This window comes from Mytilus edulis, chromosome 12, assembly GCF_963676685.1.
Source record: "Mytilus edulis chromosome 12, xbMytEdul2.2, whole genome shotgun sequence".
NCBI lineage: Eukaryota > Metazoa > Mollusca > Bivalvia > Mytilida > Mytilidae > Mytilus > Mytilus edulis.
The window spans coordinates 34,938,305-34,964,724 of NC_092355.1; the positions used below are offsets into that span (position 1 = coordinate 34,938,305).

The 26,420-nt window shown below is 31.4% G+C and overlaps 1 protein-coding gene across 2 annotated transcripts; it reads left to right on the forward strand.

The window, feature by feature from the left end:
- The first annotated feature begins 1,079 nt into the window (after positions 1–1,079).
- Positions 1,080–25,014, forward strand: LOC139498324 (uncharacterized). Of its 2 annotated transcripts, none has more exons than XM_071286695.1 (3): positions 1,080–1,135; positions 19,710–21,786; positions 22,789–25,014. In XM_071286695.1, exons 2-3 carry the CDS (start codon positions 19,871–19,873, stop codon positions 24,320–24,322), a joined length of 3,450 nt encoding a protein of 1,149 aa, XP_071142796.1. In that variant the 5' UTR covers positions 1,080–1,135; positions 19,710–19,870; the 3' UTR covers positions 24,323–25,014. The 2 variants fall into 2 exon arrangements, with proteins under 2 accessions (XP_071142796.1, XP_071142795.1); XM_071286694.1 differs by lacking the exon at positions 1,080–1,135 and adding an exon at positions 13,541–13,667.
- Positions 25,015–26,420: the final 1,406 nt, after the last annotated feature.

Sequence of the window (26,420 nt, forward strand, 5' to 3'; positions counted from 1 at the left end):
ATCAGCTCGGCAACGCATTTCAAAATTGGTGTTAGGTAACAAATCAATCAATGAAGTTTACATATTTTCTTCCAACTAAAATACGCGTAGTATTTTCTTCCAACTAAAATACGCGTAGTATTTTCTTCCAACTAAAATACGCGTAGTATTTTCTTTAAACTAAATGTACACGTAGTATTTTCTTTAAAATAAATGTACGCGTAGTATTTCCTTTAAACTAAATGTACACGTAGTATTTTCTTTATACTAAATGTACGCGTAGTATTTTCTTTAAACTAAATGTACGCATAGTATTTTCTTTAAACTAAATGTACGCGTAGTATTTTCTTTAAACTAAATGTACACGTAGTATTTTCTTTAAACTAAATGTACACGTAGTATTTTCTTTATACTAAATGTACGCGTAGTATTTTCTTTAAACTAAATGTACGCGTAGTATTTTCTTTAAACTAAATGTACGCGTAGTATTTTCTTTTAACTAAATGTACGGGTTTTATTTTCTTTAAACTAAATTCACAGGTTTTATTTTCTTTAAACTAAATGTACGCGTAGTATTTTCTTTAAACTAAATGTACGCGTAGTATTTTCTTTAAACTAAATGGACGTGTAGTATTTTCTTCCAACTAAAATACACGTAGTATTTTCTTCCAACTAAAAGACGCATAGTATTTTCTTTACACTAAATGTACGCGTAGTATTTTCTTTACACTAAATGTATGCGTAGTATTTTCTTTACACTAAATGTACGCGTAGTATTTTTTTATACTAAATGTCCGCGTAGAATTTCTTTCAACTTAATGTACGTGTAGTATTTTCTTTAAACTAAATGTACGCGTAGTATTTTCTTTAAACTAAATGTACGCGTAGTATTTTCTTTAAACTAAATGTACGCGTAGTATTTTCTTTACACTAAATGTACGGGTTTTATTTTTTTTAAACTAAATGCACGGGTTTTATTTTCTTTAAACTAAATGTACGCGTAGTATTTTCTTTAAACTAAATGTACGTGTAGTAATTTCTTTACACTAAATGTACTCGTAGTTCAATGAACTTTGTGGACTCCTGAGGTTGCATAATTTGTTTATTATTAGAACGCAAATTGAATACAACCTTGACATATTGAAAATAGTACAAGGTAAGCATTTAAACATATTGAACACTGGTTTTTAAATCTATCAGTTTTGATAAATGATCATACTTGTTTTATAATTACAAATAACGTTAATTTTTAAAATTAAAGTAGAAAAAAGCAATTTAAATCTGCTTCGTTTTGTTAAAAATTAGGTCATTTGAATGATTGACCCTCTAACAATTTGAAATGATATACTAAAAAAAATGTTAAAACATTGATAATTTATTTTTCATATAAAAGCTCACTTTTTTAGATATTAATAATGTACACGCATCATGTACGTTACGATAAATTTATCGTAAAAAAATTTGAAGTAGTAATAAATATTCTTACCTAACCCAAAAGTTTTATTACATTGCTGATATTTTTTTTAAATAAAAACTTATTATTCAAAAATATTTGTAATGTTCATGAATCATGTACATTAAAATAAATACATATTTGAATGAATGATGAATAAACTTGGTTAATAATATATAGATACAAGAAGATATGGTATCAGTGCAAATAGCTATCATGAGCATTTATCAAATTACAATACATGCATCAAAGCGATAATAAAATAATTGACAAAAGTTCATTGTAAATAAATTTAGACTTTATTGGTGTTTTTCATATAACTTTAAATCTATTTATACAAAGTTTTGTAATTTATTCTTATGGAGAAAAAAATATAAAAGAATAGCAACACTTTATAAATTGTATACGTCCGACGCGCTTTTCGGAATTTACATTAATCACCGAAGCTGGATAATTGAAATCCAAGTAAATATATCAGAAGCAAAAAGCTACATGTATATAACTGAAAAGTGACAAACAAGAAGATGTGGTATGATTGTCAATGAGACAGCTCTCCATCGATGTCTCATCATTTGTTTTAAAAGTGAACTATTATTGGTATAAAACAATGGTCTTCAACACAGTTTATTTGCACACACCGAACTGTAAGCGATAAAGGGATCCAAATATGACTAGTATTATACCATTCAAACAGGAAAATCAACGGTGTTATCTATTTAAAAAAAGCCGAGAAACGACAAAGACTTATGAACAACATCAACAAACGATGACCACTTAATATTAGGTTCCTGACTTACGACAGGTACAAAAATCTCAACGAGTTTAAATGTTTACAAGAGAATTTTCGGCTGATGAAACTTTCAAAACAATGTTTATGATTATCTTCCGTTCACCTTTAAACTTGTAAATAAAACCAAAAAGTCGTATTTTGACGTACGTTATACATTGTTATACACCTAAATTTGGTCGTTATGAAATTATGTTTGTCTCCCTTTCTCAATTTAGTTCAAATCGATTCAAAGTAGCTAGCGCATTCCACTAGTCTTACATCTGAACATATATACGAAAAGGTAAAATTTGTTCGGATGGGACACAGATATATTTTGAATGATATACAGTTAACCATTTTCCTATCTTCGAAGAAACAGATTTTTTTGTTCAACTTATTTGTGAATAAGACTTGCAGCGTTCACAGAGTATACGTAAAAATTAGTTTTTGAACATATTTATTCTGAAAAGGATGAAGTTGATCAAAGATTAAGTACATAAGTTCAGTAATTTAGGTAAATATATGCATGTAGGTTGTTATGTTTTCTAATATTTAGGTATATCAAAATGCATGGTATCTTTCGTCCTTCTTTTGATTATCAGAAAGTTTAGGGGATTATCTTACTTGAGTGCCATTGACATTAAGGGCTTTTGTTATTATTTGTGAGAACACCAAACATGATTATATATTCGGACTTATTGAAAACTCAGTTTGTTTTCCAATGAATGATCAGTGTCGTGAGTGACAATAAAAATAATCTATCAAGAAAAGCAGTTATTTTGTTTATCTCGAAAGTTCATTATAGCAAGTAAAAACAAAACATATCGCGTTGTGCTTAATTTGTCATGTTTAGAATCCCTTGAAGGATGCAGATTCGAGAGTGTCATGAGGGGTTTAACTAACCGACGCACAGGCAGAGGGATTGAAGGTATCATTGTGTTACTATCACCATTCAAAGCATCGCCGGGGATAGATAAAAGATAAAAAAAAATGCTGTCGCGGGAAGAGAAAAAATAGGCGTGTCGACAAAATCAAATTCCAAGAAGACACAGAAATTGACAACTATAGATCACCTTACGGCCTTCAACAATGAGTGAAGCCCGTACTGCATAATCAGCTTTAAAAAGCCCCGAAAGGTAGCTCGGATGACACATTTCATACAAATGGCATACCTGTTTTAATATTAACAAAGAAGTATAATTTGTATTCAAGCTGTGGAACAAAAAAGACACCTTCGACACAAATTGCATTTTGCAGTATTGAAGTCGACGAAACAATGCAAACTTAGTGCACGTATTTGATTTGAGGTATTGGAACTTTCTTAACATGACAAAAGTATTCTTGAAATATTTATCCCCCCATTTTTTTACAATCTTCTATTCAGGAATAATTCATGGCATGACCATGCATATATTTGTTAACGCATACACGAAAGATCCCTTACAAGAGTTGTTACGTTTTAATGAACAAGTTTAACAATGTCGAACAATATAATAAATCAATTATGATTGTGAAAAAGTTGTTCTGGTTATTTAAATACATAGACATGATATTTGGATTGAACAACAATTGTCGCAGGTTTAAGGTCAAATAGTTATTGCGATCATGTTACACCCGTCGTCTTCAATTTTAATTCTCGGAAAGACTCAAAGCTGTGCTAAAGCAAATTAACGTGAAGCCTATTGATTTTGATAACTTCAACCAGGCAAATCTGAACTCGGATTTCTAAGGACGAGATTGGTTTTTAAAAATAGTGGACTTTAATAGTTACCACCCGAGTAAGCTGGGCAAAGTTTAACCCGGTTGAAATATTAAAAATGGAAAGAATTATCGTAAAAGTGGTTAAGCCCAGTTGAAGTATTAAATCTGTGCTTATCAGGGGTCGAGATGGGCACACAATTGGTGAATGGTAGACACAACGATTGAAAAAACATGTCTCAAATCATAAGCATACTTTTGGCATTCATTTTTCTTACTAAATAAACGACATCCTCTCAAATTCGCATTATTTTTAAATATATTTACTTGTTTAGCTGTAAAATTAAAACTGTCAACCTGTCGACTTGTTAACCTAAACAATTGTCAACCTGTCGACCTATGCACCTATAGACTTTTCAACGTGTCGATCTGTCAACCTGTTTGACCTTAACGTTTGTCAACTTGTAGACTTTTACACTTGTCGACATTTCTAGTGTCAACATATCACGATTTTCAGTGTCAATCTGTCAACCATTCTAGTGTCAATCTGTCGACCTTTTTGTCTGTCAACGCCTGTACATATAAACCGATTTACTTCTTAAGTTAAATTGATTTACTCCTCTGTTCTTTCGTTTATCCTACTTGACCTTATATTATGGGGTATAGTCAGGTTGTTGAACTCCTTTCTGTGAGATCGATAGAACACCGACCACGTACACCTAGTTGTATTTTGGTATAGTAAGGTTGATAAAGTCCCCCAGTCTTGAGAAGACGGATACATAGGAATGGAAATTATTGACTTTCAAATACCAAAAACGTTTGTGGTAAATTGTTTTTACGATACATTTGTTATTTTCTAAAAAAAGAAGTCAAATTTTACTTTGTTCAGCTGACATAATGATCTTGCTTTGTTATGGGAACCACTCTTTTATTTTTAGGGAAGTGTTGCATGGCTAAATTTGTTTTATTTCTAACAGTTTTTGGAAAAATTTCCATAGGGTCTATTTGTTCAAGCTTGCCAACCCGAGTTTTTCTATATTCCCAATCATCTTATATTGTGACCAATTTTTGATTCAGCCTTTTGATTTTGTAAATGCTCTTCAAAATTTGTTTCACCATAAATTCGAGGGTCCTGCCTGATTATTTCAAATTTGCTATATGCCCCTCTATAATAGATAGGATTGTATAAATAATAACATTATGTTAATGCATAAACTTGTTTACTTTGATATTCAGGCATCGAACATTTAAGGCAGGGATTTTGATGCGGAACTGTTGTTTTGAAAATTATCGTATGGCCAATGTACTTTTTCAGGGCCAGAAATATCTTCATTTTAATTTCACAACACTCACCCCAAACCCTGAAAATTGAATGGTCCGTGCCTGATACATGAATGTTTTTTTTAGAATTGACTCAAAACAATTATAACTATCCGACTGTCTGAAATGCTGATATCGGCGAAGGGAGACAACCACAATCTATATTATATAAGTTATCATGCTTTGACCCAAGTAACATGACTATTTAGACGGTGTCAATCTGTGCTACCGGGGCTACTGTTCTAGCTTTAAACTCGTATTGCAATGCACATATCATGGCCGTAACTGGACATTAGTCAGTAGCATCCATTTCTTTGTATCAGCGGGTTGATAACGATGATAATATACGTATGAGACAGACTTTAACAGAAAGCATCACTGAACCTTCTATAGCATTAGCCTTAACTGCTTGTGAAACATCATCAACTATTCGTGATTTATCAAGCTCAAGTTGTACAGTGCTTCCTAAAACTTGAGCAATTTGTCCTTCTTCCTTTACCGAATATTTCAACAGCTAACACCACACTTATTTCTGTTACGTATAACGTCGGACAAAAGACTCTGTAAACATCTGCTAAGGAATACAAAGCGCCGCTGTTGCCATTTAGTGGACCTTTGCCATGCAATACGTTTAAGCCTAAACATTTAAGTACAACCCAACAAGGAAACAGCACACAGTCATTTCATGAATCGTTTATAAAAAAGAATGATTTTATTTTTAGAAGAAGAACAGATCTGATAGCTTTAGAACATATCATAATTTATCATGACTTGACCCAACTAACATGATTACTTAATTTTCAGCAACTGTTCCGTAGCCATTGTTTATATAAAAAAAAGAATGACTTCATTTTTTGAAGAAGAACAAATCTGATAGTTTTAGAATATATTATTATTTACCGTTTGGTTAAACTTGTGATCGGGAGTATTTCACTTTATTTCATTCCATCTTATATTTGTTTTCTTAATTATATTTTTAAGGGTTTTCTGGACGAAAAACATTCTTTTTAAATCTGTTTGTATAATATAATACAGAGATGTATAATACATATATTTTGTTTGAAGTTCTCTAGACTGATAAAGACCTTGATTGCGTCATGCATGTATAGATGTCAACCAGTGGAATTTTCCACAAGCGGACCGGATAACAGGTTATCTTGCCTTATGTAGGGAAATACACGAAGGTTATCACATGACAGCGTGTACCTAACTTTGTTCTTTTTATAGCCCACATGATTTCAGGTCAATAGGTTGAGCACATTGGTAAAAGGTCAACATATTACAACACGATTTCTGAGTGGCTACAGGTACATATTTTGTAATAAGGTTTCTTCTATTGGGATAATTTAATAGTGTTATGTACGGCGATATGGTTATTTAGCAGATTGCAAGGTAGCCAGTAGAATTTAAGTTTACAACTGCATAACCGCACAATGTCTTATGGTGAAACAAAGTCCATATAATTGTGAGCCTAAGTTACTCGCGTTTGAAACTAAGAATTATCTACTGGTTTAAAGTTTTACTTTTAACTGAAACAATAGTGTTACATTACAACATAGAAAGACATACTATAAGGAATCAATTAAAAAAAGTGAAATTCAAAAAATACTGAATTCCGAGGAAAATTCAAAAAGAAAAATCACTAATCAAATGATAAAATCAAAAACTCAAACACATCGAACGAATGGATTACAACCTTTTATATTCCTGACTTGGTACAGGCATTTTTTTGATGTAGAAAATGTTAATTAAAACTGGTTTTATAGCTTGCTAAACCTCTCACTTGTATAACAGCCCATCAAAATCCCTTAATTGACAACGTTGCGTGAACAATGAAAAGCCCAAACACAATAGGTAAAAATGTGGAAAATAAGGGTACAGCAGTCAACTTTATATTAGAATCATAACTATAAAAACAAACAAATGTAAGAAAGAAGCACAAAAAGGCATACATCAAATTTAACAATCTCATTCATTGCTTTTTTATTATACGATTTTATTTATCTATGTAAAATACAATAATAAAAGATTGTAAGACTTTAAGTACTGGGACCGAACCATACCCTGACAGACACATGGTTAGATTAAAATTAACTCTGAGGTAGAATCGCGGGTTAGGCGTCACACAGGTAGATATACAATAACTTTGTCGTTCATAGTACGAACAGAATATGGGCTATATTTCTTCCTCTGCAGAATCTAAATTCGAATTTTTCAAATGTCCTTCTTGCAGCTCGTCTATATACTTTTTTTGAATTTCTTCTAAAACAGCTAGAGCCACGTCATTATGTGTGAAAGAAACACAAATAGGAATATATACAAAGCATATTAAGCAAATATGAAAGACAAGAATACACAAATTCTCACAACACAGTAACATAATGACGACATGTATATGCACACAGCCACGTCATATCTATCAAAGAAACACAAAAGGTTATAAAGACTAAGGACATAAGCAAACATGAAAGATAAGAATACACAAATCATTTAACAATGATACAATGAAGGCATGCATTGGTACAGAGTCACGTAAAATAGATATTACAAAAACAGACTTAACAGTAAAATTGATATCAATAAAGACCAATAGAAGAATTTTATATCTCGTTATAAAGATGACAAACAACGTCAGTACGCAGAATCTATACTCCATCACCATTGTTTACTATTTGTGAAGTTGTTACGGAATATTGATCAACAAGGATTTGGTACCTTTAGATGAACTTTTTTTAGGAAAAGGACGAGACGTTTTTGACATACCAAGGGTTCATCAATTTTCTGTTCAGACACTGGGTGACGTTTTACCTCGAAGTCTGAGTAGGAGCTGCTCTTGAATACCGACCGAAGAAGTTGGGAAATAAATAACTCATATACAGGTGAAGTTGGTATATAAGGTGGGGTAAATTGATAATTTCAAAATTAAAATCGTCTGGTTTGTCATAGATGGCTTAGCTCATTCAAACGACAAATGAACGAACAAGTGATCATACACTGAACGAATAAATTAGTTATATGACACAATGTTACAGCAAAATCATAAAAATAATAGTAGAGATGTTAAGAAAGACAACCATAATCTTAGACAAATTGCCGCCAAATAAAATAACTCACACGGATAAATAAAAAAATCATTTTGTTACAAGGCTTAACGAATACCGTGATGCGTAATCATTTGTACGGGTGGATTCATGACTATGACTGATGAAGTCACAAAGAAAGAACACATTGGTTGAAGATCATACGAAAAGAAGGATTATAAAATTGAGAATGGAAATGGGGAATGTGTCAAAGAGACAACAACCCGACCAAATAAAAAACAACAGCAGAGGGTCACCAACAGGTCTTCAATGTAGCGAGAAATTCCCGCACCCGGAGGCGTCCTTCAGCTGGCCCCTAAACAAATATATACTAGTCCAGTGATAATGAACGCCATACTAATTGGTAATGTGTTTGTAGATCTTTCTTTACTGAACATTCTTGTTGCTACAATTATCTCTATCTATAATGATCTTGGCCCAATAATTACAGTGGAAAATATTCATTGTTCACGCAACGTTGTCAATTAAGGGATTTTGATGGGCTGTTATACAAGTGAGAGGTTTAGCAAGCTATAAAACCAGGTTTAATTAACATTTTCTGCATAAAAAAAATGCCTGTACCAAGTCAGGAATATAAAAGGTTGTAATCCATTCGTTCGATGTGTTTGAGCTTTTGATTTTATCATTTGATTAGTGATTTTTCTTTTTGAATTTTCCTCGGAATTCAGTATTTTTTTTAATTTCACTTTTTTTAATTGATTCCTTATAGTATGTCTTTCTATGTTGTAATGTAACACTATTGTTTCAGTTAAAAGTAAAGCTTTAAAAAAAAATGAGTGGCGAAAGATAAAAAGGAAAGTTTGACCATGGCAAAAAAGTTCCAAGACGAACAACAGTATACTAACGCAAAGTAGAAAAACTCAATATAAGCAAACCCAACCCAATAAAAAATCGATGCGAATATGGTGCTCTTATGTAGCAAAGTTGAAAATAAAGTGAATCAAACAAAATACTAAATATATTTGGTTAAATACATCCGTAAATATGATAAAACAAATAACTTTCTTTATCAACACGAAAAGCTTTAAATTTGATTGTATACATATCTTAGAAAAATTATAAGGCAAGAAATTCCACCACAAAATCTCGTGTAATTCGATATTAATCATGCTAATTCATCTTCGAGAATTTGATGTTAGACATTGAACTGCCTCGAGTGGATAATTATTGTATCACACTCGATGCAGTGATGATATTAATCTATATGACGACAACATTTATGAATTATATCCGTCCGGAGAGCTTGCCTGGAATTACATTTACAAGGAACGGTCAATTTCAGACATTGGAAGTCCAAGAATTATGAGAACCAAACAGAATATATCAGCTATATAAAATGGACATAAAATTACAGCCAAATCCGACCTACAATTATAGGCAAATCCATATTTTTTTCCCTGAGTGAGTTGAAACTTTTGTTTTCTTCATAACTTCTAGAATTAGAGACTGAAAATTAAAAAGGTGTGTCATAAATTAAAAAAATCAGTACCGATACACTGATCACTGAGTTGATAGCTGTTGTGACTGATAGTCAGCCAGCAGTGGCATCGACCAGATGCAAGAAAAATTACAACAATCAGTCAAAATGTTACAATAGGGGTGATGGCGCAATTTCTTATTTGCAGACTTGACAAATTTACAGGTATAAGTCAAATATTTTATTTTGGAAAAGGCGTGTTTGATGTAAAGTATACAATTAGAACAATTGCACTGCAAATACCATATATAATTTGATTATTCAAAGGATCTAACTAGTTATTGACCGTTTATTGCAACAAAATTAATATCGATGTATGGTCGGATAAATACAAGTCTCGAAGGTAAAAAATGAAAACAGCACGTTATTAATCATGTTAATTGCATGCGTCAAAAGCGCTTTTACTGAACGTAATTATAATTTTCACATGGTGAAGAGCCCTTTCTGCATTGCTTGCATATGTAATATTTATATATTTCCTAATTGCCATGCTATTCTAAGTTTAGCTTTCCTAACATGTATCATACTATTCCTGTAATATTTTTATACGGAAGCTTTTTGTCCATAAAAGGATCCCAAACTGGTCTCAAACTTGCACAAATCAAGATTTAGTTAAGCTTTATGGTATACATGTGTTACAGATGACCGCGGCTAACTTTTTAAATATGTTTTTACCCCAATGTAATACTATTTTTTACCAATGCAACAATACTCAATGCTATTCATCATCTTATTTTTCAAGGAGAAGAATATTGTGTACCACTCCACTTACTTTTCAAGTATAAATGAAATAATTAGAAATTTAAGTGGAAACGTATTACAAAAATGTACGTCGACTTTGACTAACGATGCCGTGTTATGTAATGGTTCGTCTTTTTGTCATTTAAGTTTTCGCTGTGGTGTGGCTAAGCAACATGAAACAAACCCTTAAAAACATTGAAGGATATCATTTGCCCCAGAAAGGATAAGCAAATTATGTGACGTGTTGACATTTTATTTTACTTGAGTTTTTAGTTAGATTACGTTTTTCTACCTGATATTGCTCACTAGGTGCATGTCATAATTATGTGCAATGTTCACAGAATCTTTGAATATTTGCACCCATTTCTTTTCTCTACTTGAATGATGTTTTGAGGAGTTTAATTTGTTTTTTTACCGCACATTTGGATCTGTTTTATTTATTTATACCTATTCAGAATTTGATAATTCTTTGTTAAAATGAGTGACGAAAGATATAAAGGAAAGTTTGACCATGGCAAAAAAGTTCCAAGACGAACAACAGTATACTAACGCAAAGTAGAAAAACTCAAAACAAGCAAACCCAACCCAATAAAAAATCGATGCGAATATGGTGCTCTTATGTAGCAAAGTTGAAAATAAAGTGAATCAAACAAAATACTAAATATATTTGGTTAAATACAGCCGTAAATATGATAAAACAAAGAAATTTCTTTATCAAAACGAAAAGTATTTTTCAAGAATTGCATACTTCTCTCAAAATTAGTTCTATTCATTTAAGATATAGACCAGTGTTGTCGACTTTTTTTTAAAATCCAAGATGGAGGAAGACACCATCCCTCCTTAAACTGAGTTGTTTTTGAAAACATTTTGGAAGTTTGGGTCCTGCATGCTATTCAACTTTGCACTTGACTAGTATTTGACATTAAAACTGTTTTCGATTCGAAAGTCTTTTTTTAAGACGAAACTCGGTGTCTGACGTACACAATTTAAGCCTGGTATCCATGATGAGTTTATTTAAATCAAATGATCTTAGTGTATGCCTATGTGCAGCTAATTTTTTGAAATAGGTTTTGTACAGTTTTTGGTAAATTAACTAACTTGCTTCTATCCTTTTGCAAGCAACATTCCCAATAACAATTTATTCCTCAGCGAATCTGAAATTAACAATTGCTGTTTAGAAATTGATTTTACGTAATCGTCTTTGCTGACAGTAGAATCATATAATTTATTTGAGCTGATTTTTGTTATGTTTAAGTCTTTTACATACATAAAACCTGATTATCTCTAAACTATGACTAAAACAGGAGATAGAATATACCGTCTTATATCAAAAGGGTTTCACCTATCAAAAATTTCCAGATTACTTCGAATAAAAACAATTCTTTGACCAAAATTCATTTAAAGATATTTGTTGTCCGAATTGAAGATTTTCATTCCTTAAAAACCGAAATGTTTTCAGTTTCTTGAAATGATATGAAAGGAAAGTTCTATTTAGTGATTTAATAAACAAATGACGCTTTCTTTAATATATATATATATACCATTGTGATTTTGCAATAATGACATGTCATAAAAATATTTCATAAAAACCAAAACTGGGTTTAACATAAGAAATGAAATCAAAATCGGACCCAAGGTTCATTTTTGAAATTATTTAAAAAAAAAATGTTTTTACCTGAAATAATAAGAGAATGTCTAATTTGTGAAACACTTTTGACCTAAGACTGTGGATAATTCTTTTTGTCTAAATGTAACAAGAGTTAGACTTTTTATATTCAAAATTCAGAATTATCGAAAAACATAATGAAGGTTTGTGTGTTTTATTGGAGATACTTTTTCATTAACATTATTATCTGCAAAAGTGATGCAACTTATATATTTTTAATTTTGAACAATATTCGTACTTTATAACCCAAAAGTCAATCGTAAATAGGGAAAACCTACGTGATTTATATCAAGAAAGCTATAACCTTATTATTTGTACAACACTTTAAGGTTGTTGATAACCACATTTTGCGCATTTGATATAAGAAAATTTCGTCAAAGCTATAAAAACTATTCGTTTTATAAGATTCGTCAAGTTCATCTTTAACTTGGGTATGCTTTTGTTATAAGGTGAACCGATGATTAAAACTAATGTTCATATCACATTATGTCAACAAAAAGGTACAATATAAAATTGGTATCCTTAATGTTATTATCAAACATCTAAACGTGGATATCGGCGATATTGAAATGGAGCCAATTTATTTTTTTAGTTTGCAACTATCATTGAAGATGTTGCGTGTGTCATTAATTCTAATTGAAAATTACGACTTACGACTTTATTGTGGGGAGGTGAAGAGATTGGTCTATTCAGTATTGCATATACAAGTCGTTTTACGACATTACTCATAAAACAATTTAGATCAAAAGGAAAAGCGAATATACGTCAACCCTACAAACACAAAAAAGAATGAAAACCAATAAAAGACAATATCAAAAATAAAAATACATCTACAGGTCAATGTTTTGTCCTATAACGTCTCAAAAAATTTGACAGACTAAATGGGTATCTTTTTTAGCCATTGCGATGTCTGTTTATTTCTCACATATGAGTTTGAATGTCTCTCCGTTATCTCCACCTCTTTTATATCTTTCTGAAGTTTGGATAGGATTGTCAGTGCTCTTCAACATCGTACAACGTATTTTATATGGGCTTTTAACTTTTTTGATACGATCTTCACTGATGAATCTTTTGAAGACAAACGCGCGTTTTTCGTTTTAAATAGTAAATCCGGTATGTACGATGAGTTTATTTATTGAAAATGAACAAATGCATTGCTTTATTGAAAGTATGAGTTGGATTAATTTCGAAATGATAGAAGGTTTACCTTTCCTTTACTATAAAGACAGTTCGAGTGTTTAATGTCATATATGAAAATCAATATTACATATATTTTAGAAACCTTTCGATTAGTCTAGCGAAAATCGGGTCATATATGATTGGCTAGTAAGAGGAAGTATTAAAAGCTTTTCGGCGAAATACTCCTCTTTTCTACATAACTGAAGGGAAAACTATATTTAAAAACCGCATATATAACTTTTTAAGACTATGAGGGAGAGGAAAAGACCATACAATATTTCAAGGTACGACAATACTTTACTTGGCATTATGAACTTTGTCTTTGATTTTACATAATTTTTTAAGAAAGTTCCATTTTCAAAATCTAAATACTGGTACTGTTACTTGTACAAAATTATTGTTAACAATACTTCAAAAAAAAGAAACTCTGACCAATGAACTTCAGAATTTAAAATACTAGTCTTGAAGGTTTTTATCAAATATATCAGTAAATTTTGCATGACATATCAAAGATAAAACTACTAATGAATTAAAATGTTTTACATTCAAGTGATAGAATCAGCTTAATTAGTAAAATAGAAATGATATAAAAGAAACCAGATATAAACACAAAATACCACTTCTTTGAACGGATTGGATACTCACAATATACAAACAATATATCAATACATAAAGTTAATTTAATGTTGATGACATTGATATTCTTCATAAACTGTGTTCGATGAAGACAACCGAAGTTTATGAATGTTCAGATCCGACAAAATTGTAACAAAAACTGATTTAGGTATCGCACACATACGTAGAACATCAGGAGCAATCAAAAACTATGGGCTACTGCTATGCATGTACATAAAGTGACAAAATGAAAAAACCAAACAGCAATCTAAAATTCTTTACATTAAACATAAAGATAAAGTGAAGACCAAATCTACCAAAATAGTGATGAATAAAGGCAACAGTAGTATACCGCTGTTGAAACTCAAAAATCCATGGACAAAAAACAAAATCGGGATAACAAACTAAAACTGAGAGAAACGCATAAATATAAGAGGAGAACAACGACACAACACTACAATGTAACTAACACACACAGAAACGGACCAAGCATCAGACAAAATCCCACGAGAATAACAAATATAACATCATTCGTATTAAATATAAATTAAAGGAGATGTGAGAATTATACAAATAAAACAGATGTACTTGATGGATAGGTAGACCCGTCTTCTCTAATGAATCCCGTCGTAATATTGTTCATTGAAAGTGGAAATACTTTTCTGGACTGTAACATTTGGTAAACAGAAAATAAGGTCAAATTCAAGAATCCCTTAGTGGTCCTGTTTTTTTGCGCAGGATTAGTTTAGACATAATGTTATTGTCTAAATAAACAATATGATCGGATACAAGTTATAACAAATTAACATAATCCTCTCCAAAAAAGTACAATATACAAAATGTCAAGATGATAGCAATTAGATAATTCAATACAAGATGAAAAATATATACAATACATATTTGATGTTTTAACAGTTGAATACGAGCACATTTCAGATACAGCAATTTTAATAAAAAAATCGTTTTGCTCAAGAAAATTGATGATCTCATATATTGTAACATTTCTATAATGTCTAGGTGTCTATAAAGAACAGTAAGACGAGGGGTATCTTTGAATCGCTTAAAAACAACAACTGTGAGCTGCCTTATTTGTGTAATCCTCACATCTCCTTTAATTTATATTTAATACGAATACCCTTAAGTTAGTTTTTCATTAAAAACTACAATTACATAGCTATAGAGAATATTAAACTATAAAGGTGCAATTATTACATGCCTTTGTGGAAAGTACAATGTAATAAATTTGGAGATCTGACTTTTATTACATTGATAAATTTATATAGTTTACTAATATAACAATACTTTTTAAATAGTTGATCAAAATTATAAATATTAGGGTTTGACCAACAGTATAAAAAGATATACCGCATTGTTCAAAATCTATTTTTATATGTTTAAATAAAAAAACTAAAATCATATAATTTTTCTAATTTTGAGATATCACTTCAGAAAAATAAGGGGGAAGATAATGAATTTTGATGGAACATCTTGAATAAGTTTGCAGTGTCTTTTTTTTGCATATAAAAAAAGTACAACAAAAACAATAAAAAAACCTTGAACATTTGTGATAAATAAATAAACCTTAAATCACAAACATAATACCTTTCATTTTGCCAATATGTTCATAGATAATTGTTAATTGTCATTTACAAGAACCCGGCCACGTCCACTTGTCTTTTTGTCCATCTGATGAGTTGAGCCCTTTTCAACTGATTTTTATAGTTCGTTCTTATGTTGTACTGTTATACCACTGTCCCAGGTTAGATGGAGGGTTGGGATCCCGCTAACATGTTTAACCCCTCCACATTATTTATGTATGTGCCTGTCCCAAGTCAGGAGCCTGTAATTCAGTGATTGTCGTGTGTTTATGTGTTATGTATTTGTTTTTCGTTCATTGTTTTTTTTATATAAATAAGGCCGTAAGTTTTCTCGTTTGAAATGTTTTACATTGTCATATCGGGGTCTTTTATAGCTGACTATGCGGTATGGAGGTTTGCGCAATGTTGAAAGCCGTACGGTGACCTATAGTTGTTAATGTCTGTGTCATTTTGGTCTCTTGTGGACAGTTGTCTCTTTGGCAATCATACCACATCTTCTTTTTTATATTGTACATAACATGCACAACTTGAGTACCAGACGCGTTATATGTTTTAACTATTCAGTGTATTTTTCTTAGTTTTCATTTTTATACTGACTGAAAAAATTGGCAAATATACGTGGACAGAGGAATATTATCTTACGAATAGTCATAACACCTTAAACAAATGTCTATCGAGCAAGTGATAGCGTCTTTCTAATATGTTTGGTGCGGTTTGATTAATTGTTCGTTTTGAAGACCGCAAAGTGAATTTTATATTGAATTTTGCTTTACGTGTGTGGGAATTTGTTTCGTGCACTAATACTCCTTAATTCTTTTATTCTTTTATTTTCCAGCTCAAACTGAATATACAAACCAATAAATTGATTAATAAGAACACATGATATATAACGACTTTTATACAAATCGATATTACAAATTATATTTGATTAGTTCAGCTGAAATCGTTATTGTTATTAAGAAATAGGAAGTAAAAGGAAATTTCGGCGAATTATTTTTATTTTCCTTTAAGCTGTGTTCATTTCGGTGAAATAGTAAAAGGTAATCTGTATTTAAAGACCAACTATAGATTTTTCTTATACAGACTATAAGAGAATAATATGTTTCTTTAAGGTATAGATTAACATAAATTAGTAGAAAGAAACGTCAGTCTGTTTGAATATTACGCTTACTCCTACATAAAGTGACACTAGCATTATGCCTCAGTTTAAGTGTGACTATCAAATACATATTAAATGAGTTATTTTGAAACAACAATAGATTAAGATATGGTGATAAATATGAATATATATTTAAAAGATAGAAAAAATAGATATACATTATGTAAAACGAATGGTTAACAACTGTCATATTCCTAACTTGGTAAAGGCACTACCTTATGTAGAAAACTGGTTTCAAGACAGCTAAATCTCTGTATGACAGTCACGTAGAACTACATTATATTTACTCTACAATGTGCATGATCAAAACAAAAATAAAATGTAAAATATTAGGGAACAGTAGTCAATATTGTAATTCATACTGCACTCGTTCTATTTGGACAGTCAAAATGCGTTGACTATATATTTCTATGTCATATACAGTCACTGACCCGATATCAACTTTCATCATTAATATCTAAATAAAAGTTGCCGAGACTATATATAATTATTCTTACAACTCTTCAACCTGTTCTTGTTTCCGTGTTTACAACAACGGCTGAAACTTATTTCTTTTAAAATAAAAAAAAAAAGACATATTTCACTTGTTTATATTTTTCGTTTGAAATCTTTAATAAATCATTATGCTTTTTGCCATGCTGATATTTTAGCCCATTCTCACATTGCGGGTTTCAACAGGTAATGTACATTTCATTGTGTGGTATATTTCGCCACCTGAGATGAGACCTTTTCGAAGGTGATTTTTTTCCATGTTTTATAAATAAATAATATTAACACATTAAATAACAATTGAAAATGTTTTTTTTCAGATTGCAGTATAAAGACAATAATAGTGCATTGACTTGACATATCAACGATATAAGAATTCGGTCCGAAACGGGAAAAAAGCTATATTGAAGGCAGAGCCTCGCATTTCGAAGCCTCATCCTTATATCTTTGATATGTCAAGACAATACACAATTATTGTTTATATAATTGTAATCACTTTAAAAACATATAAAACGTTTATTGAATTTTTTTATGCTGGTTTTGCGTACTGTCGTAAATTATATTCAGGTTTTTGTTGTTATCCTGTGGTTAACATCTCGAAATGTACTATTATGTAATGCATTCATGTATTTCTCTGAGAGTAAGGATGAAATATATGAAATCAAAATCTGAGTAAAAAAATGAAAAGGACTAGAACCAGTAATCGATGAAAGCCACTAAAAGCATACGTCTAGCTTTAACTCATGGCAAGTCAGGTAAAGCAATTTTATTGAAGTGTAAACATGTAGGACTTCCTCCCTTATTTTTGATTAACTGTAGCGATTTGTTTTGTTACTAGAAAACTCAGATTATGTTAAGATCAGGTTAAACGCAGTCAATACAGTCACCAAATGTTGAAGTCCTAGAAAGGAAAATTAGAGAATAAAGGCCGTTTTTATATCATTTTCTTGAGAAGCTTCTGTTTAAAATCTGTCTCAAAATCATCAAGAAATAAGATGGTAGGCCAAGTAACACATTTTGTTCACATACATAGGAAAACCGATTGTAAAAATATATATGTTGTGACAAAAATCCAGCATTTTGAAGTTGTATTTTTCAATGAACTAAATGCTGGAATTAAATTGTTTCTTAGAGAATCATATTGTTGTTCCCAAGGTCATCGGCATCCAAGAACAAACGTATGAATCTACTCTTTATTGCAATAAACATGACAAAGAAGCTGCAATACACTAGGTAAATTCAGAAATTATTGCGTGCATTGTTATTACGATTTTGTCATTTTTGACTTAAATGCGATTTAATTTTTGGAGATATTGAGAAAAATCATTTGTATTTCATATTAAAAATTTCAAAATAAGAGTTAAAATCATTGCAATTATAACCTTATCGCATTTTTTGCAATAACAAAAACATCGGAAAAATGTCTGAATTTACAGTAATTTAAAAGTTTAATAGCAATTTAAATTGGCCTTTCAGAATTGTGTTTGAAAGTCAAATATGATTGGTTATATTTTTATCAATCATATTGCAGATTCAATACCCGAAATGTATGATATACTGTGGATTCATTTATTTTCGTGGGTACCAATTTCCGTGGTTTGAGGAAAACTTACATATACGTGGATATTTAAATTCGTGGTTTTGGCAGAGTCTACAGTCATTCCTTTAGAAAATTTGTAATTCGTTGAACATTTAAATTCGTGGTTCTCCTGTACCCACCAAATCCACGAAAATTGGTATTCAACGAATATCAATGAATCCACAGTACTAGTATATCATAGTGTCGACGAGATATACATATCAATTTTTTTACAACAATCCAAAAGTGTATACAATCTAAGTTGAACGAAATTCTTCACACATTTAACTTTAAATAATCATATTTGAACAACTATTGAACAACAATCAAGTAAATCACTTTATATTTGTAATAATACATGTAACCCTATATGCCTCATTTTAGTGTCCAAATATTATTTAGTTTTAAATACTTAAGCGCAATTGCACATTGACGATATAAAACGGATCGTTGTTGTCCATAACTTACATTAACAAAATAACGAATTATCAACATTGGGCATAATTCATACTGGTTTGAAATACAAAAAGACGAAGGATATAATAGAAAAGTATATTTTCAATTTTTTGTAGACTATACCTCAGTTTTAACAGAAAAAAATATGCTCGCCCACTTTAAGTTTAACCTGACTTAAGATTGTCGAAAGCCAGTTTTGACAGGTTTGTGATCCTTGTAAATGAACTATTTACACTACTCGGTCGTCGAGGTTACTGAACCCACTTCAACAAGTGCTGATACATATTAGTAACAATAAATTATCGCAAGAAAAAGATTATAAAGATCTGTAGATTGTGAACCATAAATAACATGTATGTATTTATTATAGAATACAAGTACACTTAACATGGTATAAAACAATAAACACATTTATTGTATTTATTTTTAGGCAGAATGATTCAAATATTCCCAGCACACCTTAATCGAGAAAACTACGCAAAGAACAGATATAAAAGAAAATATTAGTGTTTTTTGCAATTTATCTAATTTTAAGAGGGGATATTCAAAAACTTACTGTTTGAGTCTATAATTCTATATCCCTTTTTGGAGATGGATAATAAAAGTCTAGAAGGTGAATCCTCTGCAAGTTTAAAAACATATCAACAGTTCGATTCAGGACAGAAACAAACATCGAATGAGAATACAATTGACCATGAGATTGATTTGAAAAGTATAACAATAGAGCAGGATACTTTAAACGCAGAAAGGCTACAGATATCGAACGTTAGAAATAATGATATTAAGTCATCCGATGGTGTCCCTGATACGGAGCAAATAAATAAAATTAAAACTGAAAGTAATCCCGTTCCCGATCATGCATCAAGGACAAATTTAGAGGAAACCAATATAGAAACAATGAAAACACCAGAAACAATGGATTTGTCGATAAACAAAATACCTAAGACTTCAAATCTACCAACAACTGACACATTACCGGCAATAGATCCAGAGACAAGAACTACAACCGTTACATCAGATGCCACACACCAAGAGACAGGAATACCATCAGAAATAGAGAATCTAGACACAATGTATAAATTAGAGGGAACACATCAAGATAAATGGAAACAACAAGAGACTGCTAATTCAGAGACAATGGGAACACCAGAGACAGCATATCAAAAGGAAAAGAGATCATCAGATGCAACACATCAAGAGACAGAAATACCATCCCAGGCAGAGAATCTAGACACAATGCTTAAATTAGAGGGAACAGATCTAGATAATCGAAAACAACAAGAGACAACTTATTCAGAGACAAGGGGAACACAAGAGACAGCATATCAAACGGAAAAGAGACCATCTAATGCAACAACTGATATTTTTGAGGATGAAAATCCAATATCAAAGAGTGTTGAACCGACCTCGCAAAATTCTTCAATCTTAACTCACAATCCTGTTCCTGGACCAAGTTTTGCATTTGAAATGAATCAATTTGATTCTACACATACGACTGATCGTCGAGAAGAAAACCAACCTTCGTCAGTTATTTTATCACCAGAGACAGCAGGACGCTGTAATGTTCTAAAACGTAGGCATATACCAAGAAATGTAGAACAAGAACATGAAGAATCAACGATTAATACACAAATTGCAGAAGAAAATGACGAATGGAAGAAGAAGCCTCATTTTGAAAGACGCAAAATGTTTAACCTAGCAAAACATATAATTTCTATTGTGCTTATTATCCTTGATCTGGTGTTTGATTGGGTCGAATATTCTGAAATGAACAAAACAGGAAACTACACAATCGCTGCAGAACGAAGCGTGAAAAATGTAGAATTTACTATCGAATGCGAAGGAACTGGGAAAACTATACAATTTATTTTCCTGGTATTTACAATAGTAGCAACAATATTATCTGTGATTCAGATTCTACATATCATATATCAAATGTTTCATGAAATAAAAGGTGACATGAAAGATAAAAAGATTAACCTCGAATACGTAGAAACGTTCGTGTTTTTATTTTTTATTGAAATTTCCCAGATAATGTTAATTATGGGATTTTATGATGTTTGCACATTGGACTGCACTGTAGATGCAACTGAAATATTAATTGCTCTTAACGGACTATTTTCCTTTTTTAAGTTATCATGGCGTTTTTTTACAAGTTGCAAATGTTGTACGGTGTACTGGAACAATCCAATTCGTCAACGCCCTGTTCATAGACATCCAATAAGGACTGGAAGTCTAAGACATATCGATAGCAGAGAAAGTCCTCATCTCTATAGACACCATGCACAACCACAAACCAATAGTCCCAGACAGACACAAAGAAACACAGATTGCTGTGAATCATGTGAATCTTGTGAATGCAATGAAAACACTAAAACATGCTTAATGATCATTATGTTACCGTTTCTTGTCTTGGCAATACCTTTTTTGCCCTGTATACTGGTTTACTGCATCGCCAAGAAATGTGACTGTGATGTTTGTGATTCGAAAGTCGATGATGCGGAAAGGTAAATATTTTCATATTTTATTAATTTAAGCGATATTGATTTTACATTTCTAAGGGTCAGTATGTTTCAAGTGTGCGTTGCAGAATATGTGGTGACTTAAATCTTAATAATTTTGTATGTGGGGTTGTTGTATTTATAAAAGTGTTGTATAGGCAAGGAACGACATCATTGTCAATTCTATTGTGTGATATTTGATTATATTTCTACGCATACTTCTACGCATATCGTGTACAGTGAAATGAGATAAATGTGATAACTATAGACGTTGTGTAGAGAGACCACCAGTAAATTTCGCACATATTTACTTTTTTATAAGTCAATTTCTTTTGATTTTTGTGTCTTTAAGTCGAATGCATTTGTACTAAGGACTAACATTACATAAAACGCAAAATTTTCTAAAATGACATAACAATAAAATCAATAGTATTGGTTGCACAAAATACATTAAAATCAAGAAAGATTATAAAAAGTGTTCATTCTAGCACGAACTGTTTATTGAATATGCTGTACCTTGTAAAAATGTTCTGTATTTTTGGAAATAATATGCTTTAATCAGCAGACTCAGCAATTACTCACAAACATTACAAACATTGACTTAGATTGAGAGTTGTCTCATTGGCACTCATACCACATCTTCTTTTATCTGTTTTGCTAACTATATTTTATTTTAGTAATTTGTATCAAATTCTCAGAGGGTGTTCCCCCCTCACCCCATTTTTTTTGAAAAACAGGCCAATAGCCTAACAGAAAACCGATTAATCAAATAATATTTTAGCATTCAATACTTTACTCTTAATGATGGTAGCTTTTTAATATGCATAATTTAGGACCCTTCAAACATACAATTCTCGGTTTACAAACGCCAAATGTCTTGCTCATCATCCTGATCTCACAAAAGTGCACGAACATTTAACATAAATGAATAGTAATTAAAAATATTGACGCTGTATGTTAAGTTCAAAAATATGTTCCTTAAATGAAAAAGAAACTTTCTCTTTTCAGGGCACAGCACAAATGGAAATGTGAGCAGTCTTGTAAATGCTGCATCTTAAGATGTTTCCCGTCACGATTTCCGGAACAAGACACAGAAGCTTGTGATTGTACTTGTAAACAGTGTTTATCTTGTGAAAAGTTTTGTAAATGTTGTTTTATAAGGTGTTTTCCAACAAAATTACCTATTCCGAAAGACGATGTCATTGAATGTAAATGTGGCGATTGCTTGAGGTGTGAAAGAAGTTGTCTGTGTTGTTTTCTACGTTGTTGCCCGACCCACCTTGTTCCACCCAAGTTTGAAGTCTGTACATGTAGGTGTGGTGATTGCATTGCCTTTGAAAGACCTTGTAAGTGCTTTACATTTAGATGTTGTCCAACACACTTGAATCCCCCTAAAAATGACATTTGGAATTGTACCTGTCGTCAATGTTTGGCTTGTACAATGTCCTTCTGCCCATGCTTCATTTTTAGATGTTTTCCTGAGTTTTTAAAACCTTCTCATCCTGATATATGTACATGTAGATGTGGGGAATGCTTGTCTTGTCATCTACCGTGTAAATGTTTTAGCTTTCGTTGCTTTCCTAAACATCAAAAACCTCCAAAATCAAACTGGTTTGAATGTTTATGTGGGGATTGTATGAACTGTGAAAGAGATCTTTGCTGCTGTATTTTACGATGTTTTCCATCGTATGCAGGAGAGAACGATTTCTGTACATGTATCTTGAAACAATGTCTTGCGTGTCAAAAGTCTTTTGCGTGTTGTTTGTGCAGATGTTTTCCTTCAAAGCTGGATCCCCCCAAAAATGATATATTTAAATGCACATGCGGAAAGTGCCTTTCGTGCGAAAAAGATTGTTGCTGTTGTATAATGAGATGTTGCCCTAGTGATCTTCGCCCCCCAGAGAATGATTGGTTCGAATGTACATGTTGTAAAAATTGTGTATCAAGTCAGGTACAGCCTGCACCAATGATATTACAACCACATCAACAAACACCTCCTACCCAACGATTATTAACACCACCATTACGTATACCAATACCCCAGCAAAAATGTACACGTGGAAAGTGCCTTTCGTGCGAAAACAGTTGTTGCTGTTGTATAGGTCAACCACAACCTGTGACCCCTCCAACTCGACCCTCACTACCACCACCAATTTCTGTTATTACAACACAGCCTATACCACAACCAAGACCTGTTATTATACCACAACCCAGACCGGTTGTTTCACCACAACCAAGACCAGTAATTATACATCAACCAAGACCGGTTGTTATACCACAACCAACACCAATTATTATACCACAAGTACCAACGCCTCCGCCGCCCAAACAACGTAAACATCAATGCCAAAATTGCCGTATAAAATGCATAAATTTTCTACTTGCAGTGTTCATACTTTTGGTATTAATGTTACTTCTGTTTCATTTGTTTTTGTTGGTGGTTGAAATTCAATTTGTTTTTGTTTGTGTTGAAGGCGAATGGCTGATGCTGTCGACACAGAAAATATTTGTTCAAAACTATTTGAAACTTTTTAATGTTTAAAAGTTCTTACGAGTTGAAAGCTAAAAGTTGAACGAGGAATACTGCTGTCTCAAAAGTTGCTAAGACAGGGCTATGCATCAGTCAAATTCAGGTCATCACTCAAGAAATTTAACGGTCACCATCATGAGCTGATTGGCCATTATGACAAATTGTGTCAGAAATCATATCTGATATTCTTCCTCAGTCATAATAACCTTCCATCATTACCGAACTGAACAAAGAAAGAACACGACGGGTGCTGTATACGGTGCATGAAATGCTTTACCTTCCGGAGCACCTGATTTCACTCCCGGTTTTTAGTGGAGTTCTTGTTGTTTCTTAATTATTATTTATAACTGTTGATGTAAATGTCCTTTGGTTTTGTGAGTCTTTGTTTACTCCTTGGTTTTGATTGTTATTGTCTTCTTAATCATCTTGTCATTTGAATTACATTTGTAAAATGTGTCTCCTTTATTCAATTGTTCAATATTTAATTTTACTTTGCAGCTTGACTCATATTGCGTTGTATTGTGTTTTCTTCTGTATAAGGACACTAAACTTTAGACTATTCTAATTGTGATGCACATTTTGTGTTTTTAATTTATATCTATGATACAATAATTTTTAATAGTTACATTGTATATCTTGTATTTTACATTTGTAGTTATTTAGATGAAGCAGAGATGCTAGTAAAATTTGATGTATTTTCTAAATGAATCATGTGTTTCCTTTAAACATGATACGTTTGAAATAAATCGATCAAAACATAAAAAAACAAGAGTGAAAAAATGTTCAATGCACTTTATTAGTTTTACGTCAGCGTAGACAAGTCATTGAGCTATTAGTTTTGGATTTGCAGTGTTGATAAACAAGGCTATGCGAATAGCCAACAGTGCCGCATCACCCTACGTATTTATAGATTTATCGATCATGGTTAATGATAAATTGAAAAAAAGGTGATAATTTTTTGTTAATAATAATTGTTTGATTAGTGCCATGTTTTGATGCAACTATCAACTTATGTATTTGTTTGATCTTTTCGATTATATTAGGTCGGCATCGCATGTTAAAATTGGATTACGTTTTTCTTATCAAACCAATCAGTTAATTTCCATGTATGCTTTAAATCAAATACATGTACACTCAATTCAATGGACTTTGTGCACTCCCTAGACTGCGCAATTTCTTTATTATTAAAACGTATATTGTAAACTATCTTGACAAATTGAATATAGTACAAGGTAAAGAATTTAAATTTATTGAACACTGGTTTTTAAATCTTTTGTAACAGTTTTACATACCTGTTTGATTAATAACAAATAAAGTCAATTTCTAAACATAAATGAGAGAAATACGATTTAAATCTGTTTCGTTTTTTAAAAGAATTAGGTCATTTGTAATATAACCCCCTACAAGATATTAACAACGTAATTACTAAAATTAAAGTAAAGAAATGGGATTTAAATGTGTTCCGTTATTTTTTGGTTTAGGAATGAGGTCATTTGTATGATTGACCTCCTTACAAGTCTGAAATGATATTCTAAACAAAGACATAAAACTGCTGATATTTTTTTTTATACAAAAACTTATAATTGAAAAATATTTGTAAAGTTTATGCATTATGTACGTTAAAGCAAATTCGTATTTAAATGAGTTATTATAAAACTTGTTAAACGTCTATAAAACGTATTTCATTTATATTCAGAACGATTTTCGATACGGAATCAATACATTTGTTCACGAAGTAAAATACAAATAGCAACCATGAGCATTTATCAAATAACATTGCGTAACCGATATTCAAATCTTTTGACACATGTACATAATAATTGAATTTAGACTTTATTGGTGTTTTTCCTTTAACTTTAAATTCGCTTTTTTGACTTTATCTTAATCACCGATATATATCTGCTTGGATTTCAATTGTTCGGCTTCGGTGATTAAGGTAAATTCAAAAGAGCGCTCCGGACATATAATTTTATAAAGTGTTGCTAATCTTTTATATTTTTTTTTCTTCGTTAAAATTAAAAACAAAACTCTGTATTGACGAATTTAAAGTTAAAGGAAAAACACCAATAAAGTCTAAATTCAATTATTATGTACATATGTCAAAAGATTT